Below are 20,978 nucleotides of genomic sequence, written 5' to 3' on the forward strand. Positions count from 1 at the left end.
ATTTCCTGGGCTATCTCTACTCCCTTTCTTGAATAAAGGAACAACATCCGCAACCCTCCAACCCTCCGGAACCTCTCCCATCCCCATCGATGATGCAACGATCATCGCCAGAGGCTCAGCAATCTCCTCCCTCACCTCCCACAGTAGCCTGGGGTACATTTCATCTGGTCCTGGCGACTTATCCAACTTGATGCTTTCCAAAAGCTCCAGCACATCCTCTTTCTTAATACCTACATACTCAAGCTTTTCAGTCTGCTGCAAGTCATCACTAAAGTCACCAAGATCCTTTTCCATAGTGAATACTGAGGTAAAGTATTCATTGGTTCCATACATACTTTCCCACTGTCACACTTGATTGGTCCTATTCTTTCACGTCTTATCCTCTTCACATACTTGTAGACTGCCTTGGTGTTATCCTTAATCCTGCCTGCCAAGGCCTTCTCATGGCCCCTTCTGGCTCTCCTAATTTCCTTCTTAAGCTCCTTCCTATTAGCCTTATAATCTTCTAGATCCCTAACATTAGCTAGCTCTCTGAACCTTTTGTAAGCTTTTCTTTTCTTCTTGACTAGGCTTATTACAGCCTTTGCACGCCATAGTTCCTGTACCCTACCAGAGCTTCTCTGTCTCACTGGAACGTACCTATGCAGAATTCCACACAAATATCCCCGAACATTTGCCACATTTCTTTCATACGTTGGAAGGAACCATTCCTTCCTAAGTGGGTGATCTCGCATATACCAATGTTGTATTCCATCTGCCAGCTCTTGGCCCATTCACTTAACCTATCTGTATCTCTCTGCAGACTCTCCACATCCTCTGTACAATTTGCTTTTCCACTCAGTTTAGTGTCAGCAGCAAATTTTGCTGCGCTACACTCAGTCCCCTCGTCCAAATCATCAATGTAATGGTAAACAGCTGTGGGCCCAGCAGCGATCCCTGCAGCACCCCACTCACCACAGACTGCCAACTGGAGAAACACCTATTTATACCAAGTCTTTGCCTTCTATCGATTAACCAATCCACTATCCATGCCAATACACTTCCTCCGACTCCATGCATCCGTATCTTATATATAAGTCTCTAGTGCAGCACCTTATTGAACGCCTTCTGGAAATCCAAGTATAGATTCCCCTCTATCCACTGCACTCACTATGTCCTCAAAGAAGTCCAGTAAGTTTGTCAATTAGGACCTGCCTTTCTGAATCCATGCTGCATCTGTCTAATGGAAACACTCCTTTCTAAATGTTTCGCTATTTCTTGATTGCTCAATTGGCCCAAAAACACACCATCAAAATATAGATCTCAGTTTCCAACAGGAGCAGAATGATACTCTGAAGAAGAAGTAAAAGTAATTTCATGAATTATCTGAAGGATGTTGCCTTTGGTCGTGTTGTTCGCTGCCACCATTTTCTTCATTTAACTTCAATTGATCAGTAACAAAAATCACTACACTTTGATCAAAAACCTATGTTCTGACACTGTTTAAAAATTGTTCACTCTAAGCACAGTGCCTAATGGTCATAAAAGTGGATGCAACTGACACTAGTTCAAAACTGTTCCGCAACAGGCTCCTGTCCCAGTAAAACACATATTGTCCCAAATAAACTATGGGAATCCCAGCTATTGTCTCGATAAAACAGTTAACCGATTAATTGATGACTCGATTAATCGAAATGCACTGTATCACCATAACAGACTGAGCATCAGTTTTATTTTGTTTGTTAATGCATTGAAGGTGATTTACCATTTTAAGGGATTACATAATTAGATTATAAGGATTATGATCAGAATTGGCCATTTGACTCACTGAGTCTGCTCCACGTTCAATCATGGACTAATTATTTTTTCCCTGTCAACCCCTTTCTCTCGCTTTCTCCCTCATACTCTTTGACAACCTTGTTAATTGTGAAACAATTTGAGGCCTGGAAGTATTTAAGTGAAAGTATTAACAGCTAGTTCCACCAAACCAACAGCTCATGATGAGGTTAGGATTTGAACCCACGCGCACAAAGCACAATGGATCACCAGTCCATAGCCTTAATCTCTTGACCATCTTCTCTTTTGGATATTGTTGCTGAAAGGCAATTATCCCTTTATACTTTTGTACTTGGTATTGGTTTATTCTAGGGTTTGGCATAATCTCCAGTGATAGTGGCCCCTGCAGTATGTTACATATTAGATTTACGAAACTATATATTACTTCCCAAGTTATTACAGAACAAACAGCTATTATAATTCACAGCACAGAAACAGGCTGAATGGGCTAATTCTGCTCCTCTGTTTTATGGTACATAAGCTAACATTATTGTTCTAGGAAACCAGCTGGAGACCAATGTTACTGTTTTTTATGAAGAAACAAAGGTGAAGTTTTCGGAAGTGTCGGAGGAACTTCTTTGGGAATACATACACAGCGGTGAGCCAATGTAGGTGCAGCACAAGTATATGACCAGAATTAGTGTACTGTACAGTACATTATTCCAGTGATTTTATTTCCATTCTAGGGCAAAAGATAATGTATTTCCGATAATTTTGATGCCTTGTAACTGCAAATTCCATGGGATTAATCCAAGTAACTGCTTACATGGTCAATAACCATGGATAAAATTCTTGGAAAGAGCTACTGAAAATTTCTCAGCAGTTCACATTGAATATCATTTGTCATCTGCTTACATATCCAAAATAAACATAGTAATGGATTTGGACTTTCACACAATGTGTTCAAACCCAACGCTGCAGAAGCTTTTTGGATTTAAAGAGTCATAGAAAACTACAGCACAGAAACAAGTCCTTTGGCTCATCTCGCCCATGTGGGGCCATTTAAACTGCCTAGTCCCATCGACTTGCACTGGACCATGGCATTCCATACCCTTCCTATCCATGTACTTTTCTACACTTCTGTTAAAAGTTGAAATTGAAATCGCATCCACCACTTGAAGTGGCAGCTCATTCCACACCCTCTAAATGAAGAAGTGTTCCTTATGTTCCCTTTAAATGTTTCAGCTTTCACCCTTAACCCATGACCTCTAGTTGTAGCCTTACCCAAACTCAGTGGAAAAAGTCTGCTTACATGTACCCTATCTAAATCCCTCATAATTTTGTATGCCTCGATCAAATCACCCCTGAAACTTCTATGTTCTAAGGGATCATGTCCTAATCTATTCGATCTTTCTTTTTAACTCAGGTCTTCCAGTTCTAGCAACATCCTTGTAAGTTTTCTCTGTACTCTTTCAATCTTATTTGCATCTTTCTTATAGGTAGGTGACACAATACTCCAAATTAGGCCTCACCAACATCTTACATAACTTCAACACAACATTCCAACATTTGTACTCAATACATTGATTTATGAAGTCCAATGTGTAAAAAGCTTTCTTTACAACCCTACCACTTTCAATTAATTCACAGATCCCCTTGTTTTACTGCACTCTTCAATGCCCTACCATTCACTGTAAGACTTACAGTGGTTGGTCCTCCCAAAGTGCAACACCTCACACTTGTCAGCATTAAATTCCATCTGCCATTTCTCAGCTAATTTTTCAAGCTGGTCCAGATCCTGCTGCAAGCTTTGATAGTCTTCATCACTGTTCACTACACCCCAGATCTTGGTGTCATCTACATATTTGCTGATCCAGTTAACCACATTATCGATATAGATGACAATAAACAACAGACCCAGCACTGATCCCTGCAGCCCTCCACTAGTGACAAGCCTCCTGTCAAAGATGCAACCACCTACTGCCACTCTGTAGCTTCTCCCACAAAGCCAATGTCTAATCCAATTTACCACCTCATCTTGAATGCCAAGTGAGAACCTTCTTGACCATCCTTCCCTGCGGGACCTTGTCAGATACCTTACTGAAGACCTGCAGACAATCTCCACTGCCTTGCCTTTATCAACTTTTCAGGCAGCTTCCTTGAAAAACTCTGATTGGTTAGACATGACCTACCATGCACAAGGCCACACTGACTATGCCCTTGTCTTTCCAAATACTCATATATCCGATCCCTTACAATACCTACCATTATCCGTCCGAATGTTGATGTCATGTTCACCAGCTTATGATTTCCTGGCTTATTGTTAGTGTCTTTCTTAAACAAAATTAGCTGTCCTCCAATTCTCCAGTACCTCACTTGTTACTCAGGATGATCTAAATAAGTCTGCTAGGGGCCCTGCAGTTTCTGTACTTCCCTCAAGCAGAGTCCGAGAGAACACCTAGTCAGGCCTTGGGGATTTCTCCAGCCTAATTTGCCTCTAGACAGCAAACACCTCCTCTTTTGCAATCTGTATAGGGTCTATGAAGTTGATGCCTGTTTGCCTCACTTCTATAGACTCTGTACCTGTCTCCTGAGTAAATATGGATGCAATAAATCCATTTAAGATAACTCCCACTTCTTTTGATTCCATACATAGGTTACCATCCTGATTTTCCAGAGGAAAAATTTTGTCCCTTGCAATCCTTTTGCTCGTAACAAATCTGTAGAAGCCTTGGGATTCTCTTTCACCTTGTCTACTAGAGCAATCTCAAGCTTTTTTTTAGTCCTCCTAATTTCCTTCTTAAATGTTCTCTTGCATTTCTTATACTTCTCAAGTACCTTATTTGTTCCTACTTGCATATACTGTACCAGCTGTGCACCTCCTTTTTTCTCTTAACCAGGTCTTCAATATCTCTCAAAAACCAAGAACTCCTAAACAGGTTCCCTAAACCTGTTACCTTTGTCTTTTATTCTCTTTTATTCTGACAAGAACACACAAACCCTGCACTCTTAAAATTTCACTTTTGAATGCCCCCTATTTTCCAAGTACACCTTTGCCAGAAAACAACCTGTCCCAATCCACACTTGTCATGTCCTATCCGATACCATCAAAATTGGCCTTTTCCCAAAATAAAAAGTATGTTGTATTACAACTGTGGATAATAGCCAGAGTTGTAAGAGAACATAGAACAGGCAGCTCAGGAACAGGCCCTTTGGCCTACAATGATGAGCCAAACGAATTAAAATTAGTAATTAAATGGCCAACATATTTAATCCCTTCTTTCTATACAAAGTCCACATCCTTCCATTTCCCTCAAATGAATGTGACTATCTGAATGTCTCTTAAAAGTTTCTAATCTATGTGACTCTACCACCGCCTCAGGTAGTGAATTCCCGGCACCTTCACCTTTAACAATTCATAGACACGCCAGTGTGATTGTAGTACTGAAGTTTTTGATTAGGTCCAAGAGGATTTGTATTGTATTTTGGCTTTGACTTCTCTTGGTATCTGTGGTTGTGGCATCTTGCCTTTAGAATACTGTTTCCTTTTTGTGATGTATATATCCTGTGCCTTCTGAATCGCTTACCGAATTTTCAGTCATTGCTGCTCTGCTGTCATCCCTGCCAGTGTTCTTTCCAATCATTTCTGGCCAACTCTCTCATGCCTCTGTAGTTCCCTTCACTCCACTATAATACTGCTACATCTGTCTTTAGCTTCACCTTCTCAAATTTCAGGCTAAATTCAATCATATTAGATCACTTTCCCCTAAGGGTTTTTTTGTCTTAAGCTCTGTAATCAATTCTGGTTCACTGCACAACACCCAATCCAGAATAGTTGATCCTTTAGTGGGCTGAACCATGATCAGCTCGAAAAAGCCATCTAATAGGTATTCTAGAAATTCCCCCTCTTGGAATCCAGCACCAACCTGATTTTCCCAATCTACCTGCATATTGAAATCTCCTATGACAGTTGTAACATTGCCTCTTTGGCATGCATTTTCTATCTCACATTGTAATTTCTAGACCACATCCTTACTGTTGTTTGGGGGTCTGTATACAACTCCCAACAGGATCTTTTTACCCTTGCAGTTCCTTAGCTCTATCTATAATGATTCAACATCTTCCAACTGTATGTCTTCTCTTTCTAAGGATTGGATTTTTTTTACCAACAGAGCAACACCACCTCCTTCTACCTTCTTGCCTGGTCTTTTGATACAATATGTGTCTTTGGACATTAAGCTCCCAGCTATAATCTTTCAGCCATGATTCAGTGATGCCTACGACATCATATATGCCGATCTGCAACCGTGCTACAAGTTCATCTACCTTATTCCTTACACTGCACTCACTCAAATATAACACCTTCAGTCCTGTATTCACCCTTTTCGATTTTGACTGCCTTTTGTGTTGCAACTCATCCCGTTGACTGCAATTTTGCCCTATCAATAGCCTTTCCACACTACACATTGCCTCTGTTTGTAAACCAGCTACCTCATCTTCAGCACTATTATCCATCTCTCCTACAATATTTCTTCCATTGAAATATATGCAGCACATGACACTTAGTTGCACCATACTCAATCTCTTGATTCCTAACTTTAAGGGCTTACCAACATCTGCCTCCACAACTTCTAGCACTCTGGTTCCCATCCCCCTGCAACCGTAGTTTAAACCCCACCATGCAGCATTAACAAACCTGCCCACAAGGATATTAGTCCCCCTCCAGTTCAGCTGCAAACAGTCCCTTCGGTACAGATCCCACCTTATCTGGGAGAGCTTAATGATCCAAAAATCTGTGCCCTCCCTCCTTCCTACATCAAATGCTTAGGCATGTATGATGGTGAATCATTGATTATATTACCTTAGAGGAATTCAACAGTGGTAACTAGCTTGACACCCAGTAGGATCATAGAACATTACAGCATATTAGAGGCCATTCAGCCTACAATGTTGTGCCTACCTCTTAACCTACACTGAGATTAATCTAACCCTTCTAAGAGTTTCTGCCCCTAACCACTCTGTCTCTACCAAAACCCTTGGTAGGGTGTTCCATCCACCCACCACTCTTTGTAAAGGAACATACCTCTGACATCCCTCATATACTTTTGTCTAATCCCCTTAAACTGATGCTGTTTGGTAACCACTCAAAGTCTGGCTATCCACTTAATCTCTGCCTATTAGCATCTTGTACACCTCTATCAAGTTGCCTCTCATCTTCTTTTGCTCTAAAGAGATAAGTTTTAGCTCACTGAACTTATCCTCCTAAGACATGCTCTCTAATCCAGGCAGCATCCTGGTAAATCTCCTCTGCACCTTTTGCATCTCTCTTCTACATCCTTCCTATAATATGGTGACCAGAACTGAACATAATATTCCAATGCAGTCTAACCAGGGTTTTATAGAGCTGCAATATTGCCTTGTGGCTCTTGAACTGAATCCCTGTCTATGGCTAACACACCACATGCCTTCTTAACAACCCTATTAATTTGCGCAGAAAATTTGAATGATCTATGTATGTGGAACCCAAGGTCCCTCTGTCCTCCATACTTGCTAAGAATCATGCCAATTCATTTATTTATTTAGAGATGCAGCATGGAACAGGCCTTTCTGGATCAAAGAGCCATATCACCCAGCAACCCACCTACTTAACCCTAGCCTAATCACAGGGTAATTTGCAATGACCAGTTAACTGATTAACAAGTATGTCTATAGAATGTGGGAGGAATCCAGAGCACCTGGAGGAAACCCACATGCTCACAGGAAGGACATACAACTTCTTTCAGACAGCGTCAGAATTGAACTCGGAACTCTGATTGTATTTACCCTGTATTCTGCCTTTGAATTCGATTTTCCAAAGTGGATCACTTCACACTTGTCCAGATTGGACTCCATCTGCTGCTTCTCAGATGTGAATGTTGTCTGTGTCCCGTTGCAACCTATGCCAACCTTCCTCACTATTCACAGTTAGTTACTAATTGGGAATATTTACCTGCCAAGTAATTAAGAAAATGCTGGAAGAGCTTCTTAGGTAAGGCAGAATCCGTGGAGGGAAATTCACCGTCGACATTGTGGGTTGAGCCCCCTTCACAGTCATGATTTATCTCAACCAGAATTGTCCACTTCCCTTCACAGATGCTACCTGACCATATGAGTTCATCCATCATTTTGTTTAGTGCTCCAGTTTCTAGCATCTTCGGCCACATGAATCTCCAAACTTATGTGTGAGCCTCCAACAGTGCTTACAGGACTGATTCCACATTAATGAATAATGTTCATTCTGTTGGTGTAAAATGACCAAAATTCTATTAATCTCTGAAAATGGTGGATGATCAGCAGATCTGGCTACATTTATGGAAAGAGAAGAGCAAGTGCTTCAGATTGATGACCCTTTATATCACAGTTTGTTCTAATTTTTGCTTCTATTAATATAAAAGCTATGTCTTCTCTTTGGAAATTTGCTCCCTGCATTTATAGATTTCCTTTTTAAGTACGAGGGGTGATTGATAAGTTTGTGGCCTAAGGTAGATGGAGTCAATTTTAGAAATCCTAGCACATTTATTTTTCAACATAGTCCCATCCTACATTTACACACTTAGTCCAGCGGTCGTGGAGCATACGGATCCCTTCTTTGTAAAAGTCGGCATCTTGGACCTCCAGAAGTGGTCCACAGCAGGGATGATTGATAAGTTTGTGGCCTAAGGTAAAAGGAGATATTAACTTCAAACTTTATGCATTATCACTCAGAGTAGAACTGCATGTGTATGTAACGAGAGCTGTATAGCTCATCTCCTTCTACCTTAGGCCACAAACTTATCAATCACCCCTGCTGTGGACACTTATGGAGGTCCAAGACGCCGACTTCTACAAAGAAGGGATCCGTATGCTCCACAACCGCTGGACTAAGTGTGTAAATGTTGCGGGGGGGGGGGGGGGCTACATTGAAAAATAAATGTGCTAGGTTTTCTAAAGTTAACTCCTTCTACCTTGGGCCACAAACTTATCAATCACCCCTCGTATATTCATTTTGTTTTGTCTTAAAAAGAGGCTCTTTCAGAGCTTGACACTTAGTTTCACTTGTTTAACCTACAGTTAGATATCTTATTTTAAATTTGGTTGATTATAAATCTGTTTTTCTAAACCATATCATTAAGCAAAATATGTACTCTCCACATGTTTCCTACAATTAAAAAATATATATTTTTGTTCTGTTAACAGTGGGGTGGTATATTTGAGCATCAAAATTCCTCCTCCTATCAGACATTGAAACCTAGTTTCACTTGTTTAGACTTGTGGTTAGATCTGTCACTTTAAATTTATTTCATTGTAAATTGTAGGTCTGTCTACTTTCCGGGTTAACAGTACGGTAGTGATTTTGAGATAGCATTTTGATCAGTTTGAAAGGGAATCCGATATCATTTAATGTACCATTTCATCCCATGTTCAATCTTCCTGTCCTGTTTTACCTATTTTCCCCTGTATTCAATTGATTCAGCCTCATTGCTTCTGATTAATTCTACGCAGTCAATTGCATTACCACTATTTTACTTCTGTTTTAAGGGACAAGGCAGGTGGCTATGGAATTCAAGCACTTGGAGGAATGTTAGTGGAATATGTTCATGGGGACTTTTTGAACGTGGTGGGATTTCCCCTAAATCACTTTTGCAAGAAGCTGGATGAAATCTATAGTTCACTAGAAAGCAAGTGTATTGCAAGCAACACCAAGCCTAGTGATCTGGAGAGTGAATCTGTCAACCACAACAAGAACGTAGTTGCAGAAATGAGTCTGAAATCTGATCAAGCTGCACCGATGGAAGAGGCACTAAAAGGTTCGGATTCAATTCTACCAAACGTTACTCCAAAGCCTCAAGAGCTAGTGGAAGTGCATCTTGGTTTTCTAAGGACAACTACCCACATTGAGATGACCGAGTGCCTCCATAAAGTTGCAGACCTAGTGGATGGTTTCAAAGCATCAAAGGTGCAGAAATTAAACCGTGAATGGATTTTATTTTGACTGCATTGAAGCAATTTGACTTGACCTCATTGCTTAATGCATTATTCATGTGCAAAAAAAGTTCTTGAGTTGAATTAGAGCTTTCAATTTTTAAGTCCAAGTTTTTGGTAAATTCATTGAGTCATACAGCACAGAAACAATCCATCTGGTCCATGCCAACCAAGATTACCATCTAAGCTCATCACATTTGCCCGATCTGGCCCATATCCATTTACATTTTATTATTGTACCTGAATCAACCCCTTCCTCTGGCAGCTCACTCCATATATTCACCCACTGGTTGAAAAGACTTGCCCCTCAGGCTCCCATTACATGTCTGCCCTTTCACCCTAAACGTATGCCTTCTACTTCTTGATTCCCTGACTCTGGGAAAAAAGACTGTCTATTCACACTACCTATGCCCCTCATTATTTTATAGACTTCTATGAGATCAGTGGTGGGGTGGAGATTCGTCTGTACCAAATGAGGTGTAAGGTGCTCCTTCCCTCCACTAACCTACAGGTCACCCTTGGGCAAGGTGTAGCATCTGCTTAGCGTGCCCCGATCAGATTCATGGAACCTATACAAGCAGGTGGTGGATGGTCATATGAGCAGCTGCTGCACATCTGCACATCTGTCACTGCAGCGACAGCTGATGCCAGGCTGACAATCTTTGAAGAGTATTGATATTGGCTGGAGTCACCCATCTTGTAAAGATTCTGCCCAGAAGAAGGCAATGGCAAACCACTTCTGCAGAAAAATTTGCCGAGAACAATCATGGTGAATAAACAATGTCATACAGCATAGCACACAATGATGATAAGGTCAAATTGATTCCTTGTTTTAGATATAAATGCCATGAAAATGAGCTAACTTCAGCAGCCACAAAATACAGTAGAAACTTGATAAATGAAAGCAAATATAAACTTACTAACATTGGTTAATTTATACAACAAAATAAACAAAATATCTTTGTACAGGTTAAGGCAAGGAACAAAATATATAGTCATATAGTCCAAGGTAATGTGAGGGTTAGTCAGCTAACCCTTTGCTTTTGACCAATGGTTTCACTTCTACGTACATTTAAAATAAAACTACAGAGTGTGACTGCACGCACTATATGTGAACACCAGTACTACCTAGAGCAACACATGCAAAATACTGGAGGAGTGCAGCAGGCAGCTTTTATGGAGAGGAATAAACAGTTTTCAGGCCAAGATCCTTATCAGGACTGGAAAGGAAGGGGGAAGAGGCCAGAATAAGAATATTGAAGGGGTGGGGAAGGAGTACAGGCTGGAAGGTGATTGGTGAAGCCAAATGAGAGGTAAATTAGGGAGGTGGAGGGGGGGATAAAGTGAGAAGCTGGGAGGTGATTGGTAGAAGAGGCAAAGGGCTGAAGAAGATGGAATCTGATAGGAGGGGAGCATGGTCTATGAGAGAAAGGGAAGGAGCAGAGGCAATAGAGGATGGTAAGGAGACGAGAAGGAGTAAGAAGGAAACCAGAATGGGGAATGAAAAAGGGAGAGTGGGGTTACCAGAAGTTGGAGAAACTGATGTTCATGTACAACGTAGACCTTGATCTGACAGACTTGCCCCTGCCCACCATGAAGAGAGTTTTGTTCACACATGGGGCATTGTCAACTTCATGGTTTGTGGGGAGGCTTTCAACAGTTGTTGCAGTGACAAAATTCACATTCAACATCAAGAGGAAATCTATTGTCAAAAGTGAATGAGCGAAATGTTCATTCGACAGTTTAGCACATTAGGTCTGTTGTTGCTTTTTATGTTCAGCATCAGGTTTATTATCACTGACTTCCATAATGCAATATTTCTTATTTAGTAAAATTGCACAGGGCATAAAAGTATAAATTACAAATAAATAAGTAGTCCCCAAAAAAAAGAAATATGGGGTAAATATTTCACCCCTTGTTTAAATAGCATTGGGCCACAGTTATTTATGTTAGCATTGAAATTAATTTTCAGTCTTTCATTAACTGTTGGAAGTTTGTAAGCTTAAAATTCCATTTGTTAAACTTGTGAAGCATTTTAAATGGGACCATTCTAAATACAGCCTTCTCAAGTGATGTAATATTGTTTTCAGAGTAATACACACAAAATGATGACTTAGCAGGCCATGAAGAATCTACGGAGAGGAATAAACAGCCCTCTGGCATTTTGTGTGTGTTACTCTGGATTTCCAGCATCTGCAGCATCTCTTGTGTTGATACTGTACCTTTTTTTTAATCGTATGTAGTTGTATTTAGGTTTCTCACATATTCTTCTGTTTTTTTACAGTATTAACTTTTACCTGATGATGACTGCTGTGGTTTTACCCTGCAGGTCTTATTCACAGCGACCAAACTGAAGGTATTTGATATACTGAGTTTACAGGGAAACTTAGAAGCTTCAGACATTGCTCAGAGATTAAAGACAGCAGTGGATGCAACAGAGCGTCTCTTAGATGCCTGTGTATCACTTGGCTTACTAGATAAAACACCAGGAACATCACCATGTGAGTTTTCAAATAATCATGCTTCTGTTGATTGGGTTCTGTGTAAAGTTTGTCTTTATTTGTCTTTGATTTTTAATCCACCTATCTCGTGTGGATATTTGTATCTTTGAAACAAAATGGAGATGTAGGAAGTCCTTTGCAAAACACTCTTCCTTAGCATGCTTTAATAGTATAATATTGTAAACACAATGAGCACTTTGCTGGACAATGAATCTTGCTTTTTTGGTTCAAATTATGGTCTTTCTCGTACAGTTCTTTTATAATTTATATATAATGATGTATTTCTTCTACATGATGCACCTCTAATGTTATGTGCCTGTACTGTTGCTATTCTAATTGCTCTTGTGTGTACTTGTGCATATGATAAAAGAAATTAACATTAACAATACTCCTAATTTTTGGTCACCTACCTAGAGGAACGATGTAAATAAGGTTGAAAGAGTCGAGAGAAAATTTACAAGGATGTTGCGTGGACTGGAGTACCTGAATTACAAGGGTAGACAGAATAGGTTAGGACTTTATTCCTTGGGACGTAGAAGTCTGAGGGAAGATTTGACAGAGATATACAAGATTGAGGGATAAATGCAAGCAGACTTTTTCTACTGTGGTTGGGTGGGACTACAACTAGAGGTCATGGATTAAAGGTGAAAGGTGAAAAGTTTAGGTGAACATGAGGAGAATTTCTTTACGCAGAGGTTTGTGATCGTGTGGAATGAGCTGGCAGCGCAAGTCGTGCATGCGAGCTCGATTTCAACTTTTAAGAGAAGTTTGGATAGGTGCATGGATGGTAGGGGTAAGGAGGGCTACAGGTTTGGCATAGACTAGATGGGCCGAAGGGCCTGTTTCTGTGCTGTAATTTTCTATGATTCTGTGACTCTATAGACCAGAAACAGAGAAAACTGGGGAGAGGAAAGCTAGCAAAATTTTACTTGCTGGAGAAAGATTCATTGATGTCTGTTGGTCCTGTAAGTAATGTAATGCATTTTATGTGGAAACTTCGACTGTTCCATCTCAATTTTTACTTTTCTATTGGCAAAATTCATGGGAAGAGCAATTAAAATTGTGAAATGAACTGTATTCTTATGTCTTTAGCACATGTTCTCATGTATATCAATTTTCTCAATGAAAATCAGTTGATGGGATGAGTTCACATTGGAATATTAAAGCTACTATCTATAGGAGCAGCATAATTCAACCAATTACAGCATCTGAAAGGAATCATTCATTGTAGTAATGATACAGATTTATGTATATTTTTCATGTTCTCCCTGTGACCCTGCACATTCTCTCCAGGTTTTCTTGTTTACTCTTCCTTCCCAAAGTTGTACAGTTGTGTTAGAAAGCTTGTGAACTCTGTGGAATTGACTCTAGTTCTGCATAAATATGACCTAAAATGTGATCAGATCTTCACTTAAGTCCTAAAACTAGATAAAGAGAACCCAATTAAATAAACAACACAAAAACATTATAATTTTTCATTTAAGTATTGAGAAAAATGATACTTGGAAAATTATCAAAGGGGAATGCCTTCTATAAAAACTATTTGCAATCAGGTGTTCCAATCAATGAGATGAGATTGGAGGTGTGGGTTGTAGAGGTGCCTTGCCTTATTAAAAAAAGACACACCAGTCAGAAGAAACTGTTCTTCTCAAGAAAGATCTGTTTGTGTGCACTATCACTCAATCAAAAAACTTACAGAGGACCTGAGAAGAAGAATTTTAGAGATGCATAAAGCTAGAAAAGGCTTCAAAAACATTTCTAAAGACCTTAATATTCATCAGTCCACAGTAGAGAAATTGTCTAGCAATGGAGGAAACTTAATATTGTTGCTACTCTTCCTTGGAGTGGGCATCCTGCAAAGATCACACTAAGAGCACAATATGCAATGCTGAAGGAGTTGAAGAAGAACCCAAGGTTATGTGTCCACAATAAGAAAAAAACAGAACAAGAATGGTGTTCATGGAAGGACTCCATGGAGAAAACCACTGTTCTTCAGAAAAACATTGCTGCACATCTCAAGTTTGTAAAAGACCACCTAGATGTTCTGGGACAATATTCTGTGGACAGATGACAAAAGTTGAACTTTTTAGCAGAAATATTGCAATGTTTGGAGAAAAAACGTCACTGCATACCAACATCAAAACTTCATCCCAATTATGAAGCATGGTGGAAGGAGCATCATGGTCTCAGGCTGCTTTGCTGCTTCAGTGACTGGACAGCTTGCAATCGTTGAGAGAACAATGAATTCCAAATTGTATCAAGACATTTTACCGGAGAATGTCATGTTAGCAGTCTGTCACCTGAAGCTTAATAGAAGTTGGATAATGCAACAAGACCATGATTTGAAAGACAAGAATAAATTAACACAGAATGGTTTAAAAAGAAGAAAATTTGTGTTTTTGTAAGGCTGAATCAAACTCCTACCCTAAGTCCTATTTATAGAAATGTTGTGGAAGGACCTTAAGCAAGCAGTTCATGCAAGGAAGCCTAGCAACATCTCAGAGTTGAAGCAGTTCTGTAAGGAGAAATGGCAAAAATGCCTCCAAGGTGATGTGCAGGACTGACTAACAGTTACTAGAAACATTTGGTTGAAGTTATTGCTGTACACACCAGTTCTTGAAAGCAAAGGTTCACGTACTTTCTCCAACAAATACATGTAATATTGGATCATTTTTCTCAATAAGTAAACGAACAAGTATAATGTTTTATGTTATTTATTTAATTTGGTTCCCTATCTAGTTTTAGTACTTACATGAAGATCTGATCACATTTTAGGTAATATTTATGCAGAAATAGAGAAAATTCTACAGGGTTCACAAACTTAATAGCACCACTGTATGGGTTGGTAGATTAAATGGCCACTCTACATTTCCCTTTATCCTTATTACCCGTTATGCTGCAGTTAACATAACACGTCCTCCATCTCTGTCTGTCCTTGGCCTTCAAAAGCCATTTTGGTCTTGATCTTGGCAGTGTTCAGGGCTTCCTTCATTCTTACAGTAGCTTCCTCTCTGTTTTCATTACTGTCACTCATCCAAGTCCCATGTGGAGACTCAGGAATATCGTCACACAAATATAGAAGGATTCTTTATTATTGTTTTTGTACAATTTTGCATTCAGTATTGTTAGTCCTGAGCAGAACCCCTGAATCTAGAGAACTGGCAGACTCTACCCTTTGACCTTGGGTGACCATACCAGTAGTCGAGGTAGAAGGCCCTGCCTGACTCCAGCCAATGTAGCTGTCCGGGTCATTGAGGCATGCAAGCCTCCAAACCCAACAACAAGGTTGTGGTCCCCTTGGAGGACATTGCCCCTAGTGTGCAGGTAACTAGTAGAATTTGAGGCAAGTTGAAGAAAATATGGGAAGTGGCAATGATGTAGGATGGTTAAAGTGGATGGTTGATGGTTAATGTGGAGTTGCTGGGCCAAAGGGCCTGTTTCTATTCTGTATCTCGTTATGACTTCTAGATAGTCTTGTGGTTACCAAATCCTTGGACCAGACCATTTAGGCAAATCAACAAAAAGGAGTTGAAAATTCTACACAGAAGCATCAGAGGTCTGGGTCAAAACTAACTCACTGGTACCGTGAGTCAGCAGTTCTATTAGTTGCAGTACTGTGTTGAGAAAATAAAAATAAAAATAAACAACTTAAAGTTGCCTAAATTTCTTTTAGATATTAAGAAAATGAAGTTAACTGTTGAAGTGCAGGGGGGAAATTGCATTGCTTTTATAAATTTCATTCTAGCGTCTTCAGATTGCTACTCATTAATATAAAAATTAAAGAATTTATCATTTGTGTCTTCACAGTAACCACAATATTTAAAGGCATTTGATGCTTAAGCTTGATAATGCTTTTGATTAATTTTCACATTTCCATGCATCATAATTGGACCACTGCTGATATTTGTGACCTCCTCTATTGTCCACACATTTTAATTCCATGTCCCATTCCCATTCTGATGTGTCTATCCATGGCCTCCTCTACTGTCAAAATGAATCCAAACTCAGGTTGGAGGAACACCACATATACCGGCTGGGTAGCCTCCAACCTGATGGCATGAACATTGACTTCTCTAACTTCCGTTAATGCCCCTCCTTCCCATCTTACCCCATCCCTGACATAGTTAGTTGTTTGCCTGTTCTCCATCTCCCTCTGGTGCTTCCCCCCCACCTCCTTTCTTTCTCCTGAGGCCTCCCGTCCCATGATCTTTTCCCTTCTCCAGCTCTGTATCACTTTCGCCAATCACCTTTCCAGCTCCTAGCTTCATCCCACCCCCTCTGGTCTACTCCTATCATTTTGCATTTTCCCCTCCCCCCTCTGCTTTCAAATCTCTTACTGTCTTTCCTTTCGGTTAGTCCTGAAGAAGGATCTTGGCCCGAAACGTCGACAGCGCTTCTCCCTATAGATGCTGCCTGGCCTGCTGTGTTCTACCAGCATTTTGTGTGTGTTGTTGTTTGAATTTCCAGCATCTGCAGATTTCCTCGTGTGCCTGTTTTTTTCTCTCAGTTCTCACATTTTTTGATTTCTTTTCGGTTGAGAAAGAGGCTGTTCAGCTCTTTGAGTCTGTACCTACCTTGAAAGCAATCTCTTTCACCCCATTTTATTTCTTTGGGACCTATTCTCCACCTTGGGCCTACCCACTCCCTATTATTTTCTCATCCACACTTGGAGTAGGTTACAGTCCCGATGAAGGCTCTTGGCCCAAAATGTCAAATTTTTATTCCTCACCACAGATGCTGTCTGACCTGATAAGCTTCTTCAGCATTTTGTTTGTGTTACAGTACATCACAGTAGCCAATTAAGTGCCAGCCATCATATTTTTTAGAATGTGTGGAGTATTTGAACACATGTACAGTTGTAGGGAGAAGTTACAAAAGTCCAGACAAAAGTCCAGAGTTGCTATTTCTAGTCAAAGACCCTTAGTCAGAATTGTTCTGAAGGCCCTTTTCCAATGAAAGGCCTTTCACCTGAAACATTAACTCTTGCTCTTCCAACAGATGTAGGCTGACTTGCTGAGTATTTCCAGCATTTTCTGTTTTCATCATATATTTTTTACAACATCTGCAATTTTCTATTCACATCTAAACTTCAGCATCCAAGTCAGGTTGCTGAAACGGAGGCAGTAACACTGCTGTCCAGAATCAGAATTAGACTTAAAATCACCGGCATACGTCATGAGGTTTGACTTTGACTTTACAGCAACGGTATAATGCGATACATAGTAATAGAAAAAAACTGTGAATTACAGTAGATATATGTGTGTAACCTGTAATGGTTAAATTAAATAAGTAGTGCAAAAAATTGAAATAAAAAGGTAGTGAGGTAGTGTTCATGGGTTCAATGTCCATTCAGAAAGAGGATGGCAGAGAGGAAGTAGCTGTTCCTGAATTATTGTGTATGCCTCCAGGCTTCTGTACCTCCTTCCTGATGGTGACAATGAAGACAGGGCATGACCTGCATGATGGGGTCCATAATAGTATTTCTCAGATATCACTTCAGGTTTAAAAATTACCTTTGCAATCAATGATTTACTGAAAGAGTTCTCAAAATTGCACGTACCAGTTGTCTGTTAATCTGAAAGAAGTTTTGAATATTTCCTTGGAAATATTCAAAACTGATTACAGTAAGCCATTAATTTCTTAGTGGTCTGTATTTAAAAAAAAGCTGTGGGGTATTTTAAAGTTTTGGTACCTTGAAAAACAAAATAACCTGCTTCTGTATTCTCTAAATTTGCTTTTGCAGTGTATAAGAACTCAAAATTTGCCAACACGTTCCTGGTATCAGGCGCTGCAAATTCCATGAGTGACTATATTCTTTATAATAATGACTACATTTGGCCACTTTTCAGTCATCTGGATACAGCCATTAAAGAGGGACCAAGTCAGTGCCAATCAGCTCCTGGAGGAAAGGCTGAATACTTATTTCAGGTAAAGTATCTTGTTTGTTCAGAACTGACTTTCCATGTGTGATTGGGCACATGTTTCCACCATCATCAATATTGTACTGTTCAGAAATCACTCTTGGCGGGTGAGTCATTGTTAACAAACTGTTGATTATTACCACTGATTTAACTCTGAAGGTTTGTCTGGCACAAGTAGCATAGTGGTTAAAAATGTATTGCTTTAAAGCTCCAGTGACTAGGGTTCAGTTCCCATCACTGTCTGTAAAGAGGTCGTAGCTCCCTACAACCACATGGGTTTCCTCCCACATTCCAAAGACGTATGAGTCAGTAGGTGAATTGGTTACATGGATATAATGTGGCAGCAGGGGCTTCAGGGTCGGAGCAGCATGTTACTGTTCCTCTAAATAAACAAAAAACTTGAGTTTGTTGCTAGTGATCATTTGGCATGCAGCCAGTGTAGATTTTGTTGTTGTTAAGATGAAATAGCTGGTAGCATTGCTTATCTCACTACATTATAAACTTAAAAGAGCTTTATAATTGTGAGTTTGCAGTTTGCATTGAGGTAGTGGATTCTTTAAAGAGGTGACTTAGTAAGCACTGAATAAGTATTGTAGGTCTCTAAATGCTTTCTTTCAGGTAAGGTTATAACTAGGGACTTGTCTGAAGCACAAGGAGATTATTTTTTTCCCAATGCTGTGAATTATTATGATCACACTGCTGCCTGAAATGTTTATGGAAGTAAAGTTAATATTAGTGAAACCCCTTTTTACCAGGCTTCTCCAGAGATGTGGCTTGTTACCTTTGGCTGACAGCCACCGGATATAGCAATGAGAAATCCTCCTCTCTCAGACTCCATTCGTCTTGGGTCAATATGACATGGGTTCCACCAAACCCGGGCAGGAAGTTGGGATGTCTCACCCACCTGAACTCCAATCTGTCTGCACTCTATGTAGCTACTGCCCCCATGCAATCACCCATCAGCAAGCAAGAAATATCAGACCATATACTGCATACATTATAAAGAAAGTAGTTTTATGAAAGTTAACTTAATCAAGCCATTATTAAAGAAAAAAGGGAAAAAAAGAAAAAAAAACAAAAGGGCCCACCATAATTAAAACAGTCAAATGTATACAAGGTTGGAGCACAAATCTTGCAAAAGCTGATGTATCATGGTGCCAAGTCCTATTCACTGATCACCAGTAGGATTTCCCCTTTTTGACTCCATCGAATCACGCATTCCCATTAGATCAAATTCTATGGCCGGTTTTATTGAGCTGCTTCTTTCTCCATCTCAGAATGAAAAGACCTCGACCCACCCCAGTGTCCATCACAAAAACCTGCCCGCCCAGCGTTATCTAGAACCTTCTCCCAATTCCACCATCCTGATTGGATGACACTACATTCCAAAGTATGAACATCACAATCCCTTATTTTTTACGGTAACCCAGACACTGCCAGCAGAACACACTGCTTCTACAGAAAACCATTAAATGAAGCAGCCTACAACATTAGCAGTAAAATCTTAATCAGGGTGTTACATTAGCTTTCAAAATAATATTGTAAGAGTAATTTGGAAGGAAGTGTGGTTGCACATCTATGGGATAAACCAGGGCTATGGTATTAATTGAATAATTCTATGATCTGATTAATTCTGATTAGGGAAATAGTGCCCCTCCTCCTTCCCCTTCTCCTATCAGATTCTTTCCTCTCCAGCCTTTTACCTTTGCCACCCACCTGGCTTCATCTTAACACCTTCCAACTATTCTCCTTCCTGTTCCTCCCACCTTTTTCTTCTGGTGCCTTCCTCCTTTCCTTCCAGTCCTGAAGAAGGGTCTCTGCCCAAAATGTTGATCACTTGTTCATTTCCACAGATGCTTCCTGACCTGCTGAGTTCCTCCAGCAGTTCTTGTGTGTTGCTCTAGATCTCCAGCACCTGCAGAATTTCTTGTTTATATGATTGCAGAAGTCTGACTGGTCAGTGGTGACACGTGTACCTCTTGGCTCAGAATCAGTGATGGAGAAAGCCGTTATAACGTGATTGTTCACTTAAATACAAAATTTTCCTAGATTTCAAGTTTGTGTTCAAAGTAAAATATTTAGTATTCCACCTACCTAAAATTAAAACTTGTGTGTATTGTGTGCAATGAGGAGATGTAATTTTAACATGATTGGAGGAAAAATATAGGGGGGGGAATGTCAGAGGTAAATTTTTTTTACAGAATGGTGGGTGCATGGAATGCCCTACCAGTGGTGGTGGTAGAGGCAGATACACTCAGAAAATTTAGTAGGCAGGCACATGGATGGTAGGAACATGGACGGCTACGTAGGAGTAAGGAGTTAGATTAATCTCTAGAGTAGGTTATAAGATCAGCACAAAATGGTAGGCTGAAGAGTCTGCACTGTGCTATAATGCTCTATGTTCTATCATTTCATTTTGAAGAATTAACTAAGTTGATGATAAAGACCACTTGGCATGTAATCAATGTAGATTTAGGTCATTGTTAAGAGGAAATAGTAGATTGCTTATCTCATTACATTGTAAACTTAAATGAGCTTTATAACTACTGTGAATTTGGAGTTTGCACTTGGGTAATGGATTCTTTAAAAGTGGTTACTTTTTCCCTTCTATTAAGGCCACCATTTTCAGTATGAATCTGAAAATCAGTTCAAGGAAACTTTGGCAGCTTTAAACCTGTCTTTTCCTCAGTAGAGGTGTTGTAGTGCCTCTGATGGTGAGAGGCTATAGTACAGAATGCCTTGTTTTTAAGGGCCAGTTTAGTATTTAAACACATGACAAATTTTAATGTGATATGCATAA

The 20,978-nt window shown here is 39.9% G+C and overlaps 1 protein-coding gene across 7 annotated transcripts in view; it reads left to right on the forward strand.

The window, feature by feature from the left end:
* Positions 1 to 20,978, forward strand: part of asmtl (acetylserotonin O-methyltransferase-like) — an 80,172-nt gene that overhangs the window by 46,986 nt on the left and 12,208 nt on the right. For all 7 annotated transcript variants that reach the window (XM_059963789.1, XM_059963790.1, XM_059963791.1 and 4 more), the window contains exons 7-10: positions 2,315 to 2,423; positions 9,313 to 9,730; positions 12,086 to 12,257; positions 18,001 to 18,185. In XM_059963789.1, the coding sequence (XP_059819772.1) occupies positions 2,315 to 2,423; positions 9,313 to 9,730; positions 12,086 to 12,257; positions 18,001 to 18,185 (884 nt within the window). The remainder of the gene's footprint in view (positions 1 to 2,314; positions 2,424 to 9,312; positions 9,731 to 12,085; positions 12,258 to 18,000; positions 18,186 to 20,978) is intronic.

This window comes from Hypanus sabinus, chromosome 3 (assembly GCF_030144855.1).
Source record: "Hypanus sabinus isolate sHypSab1 chromosome 3, sHypSab1.hap1, whole genome shotgun sequence".
Lineage (NCBI taxonomy): Eukaryota > Metazoa > Chordata > Chondrichthyes > Myliobatiformes > Dasyatidae > Hypanus > Hypanus sabinus.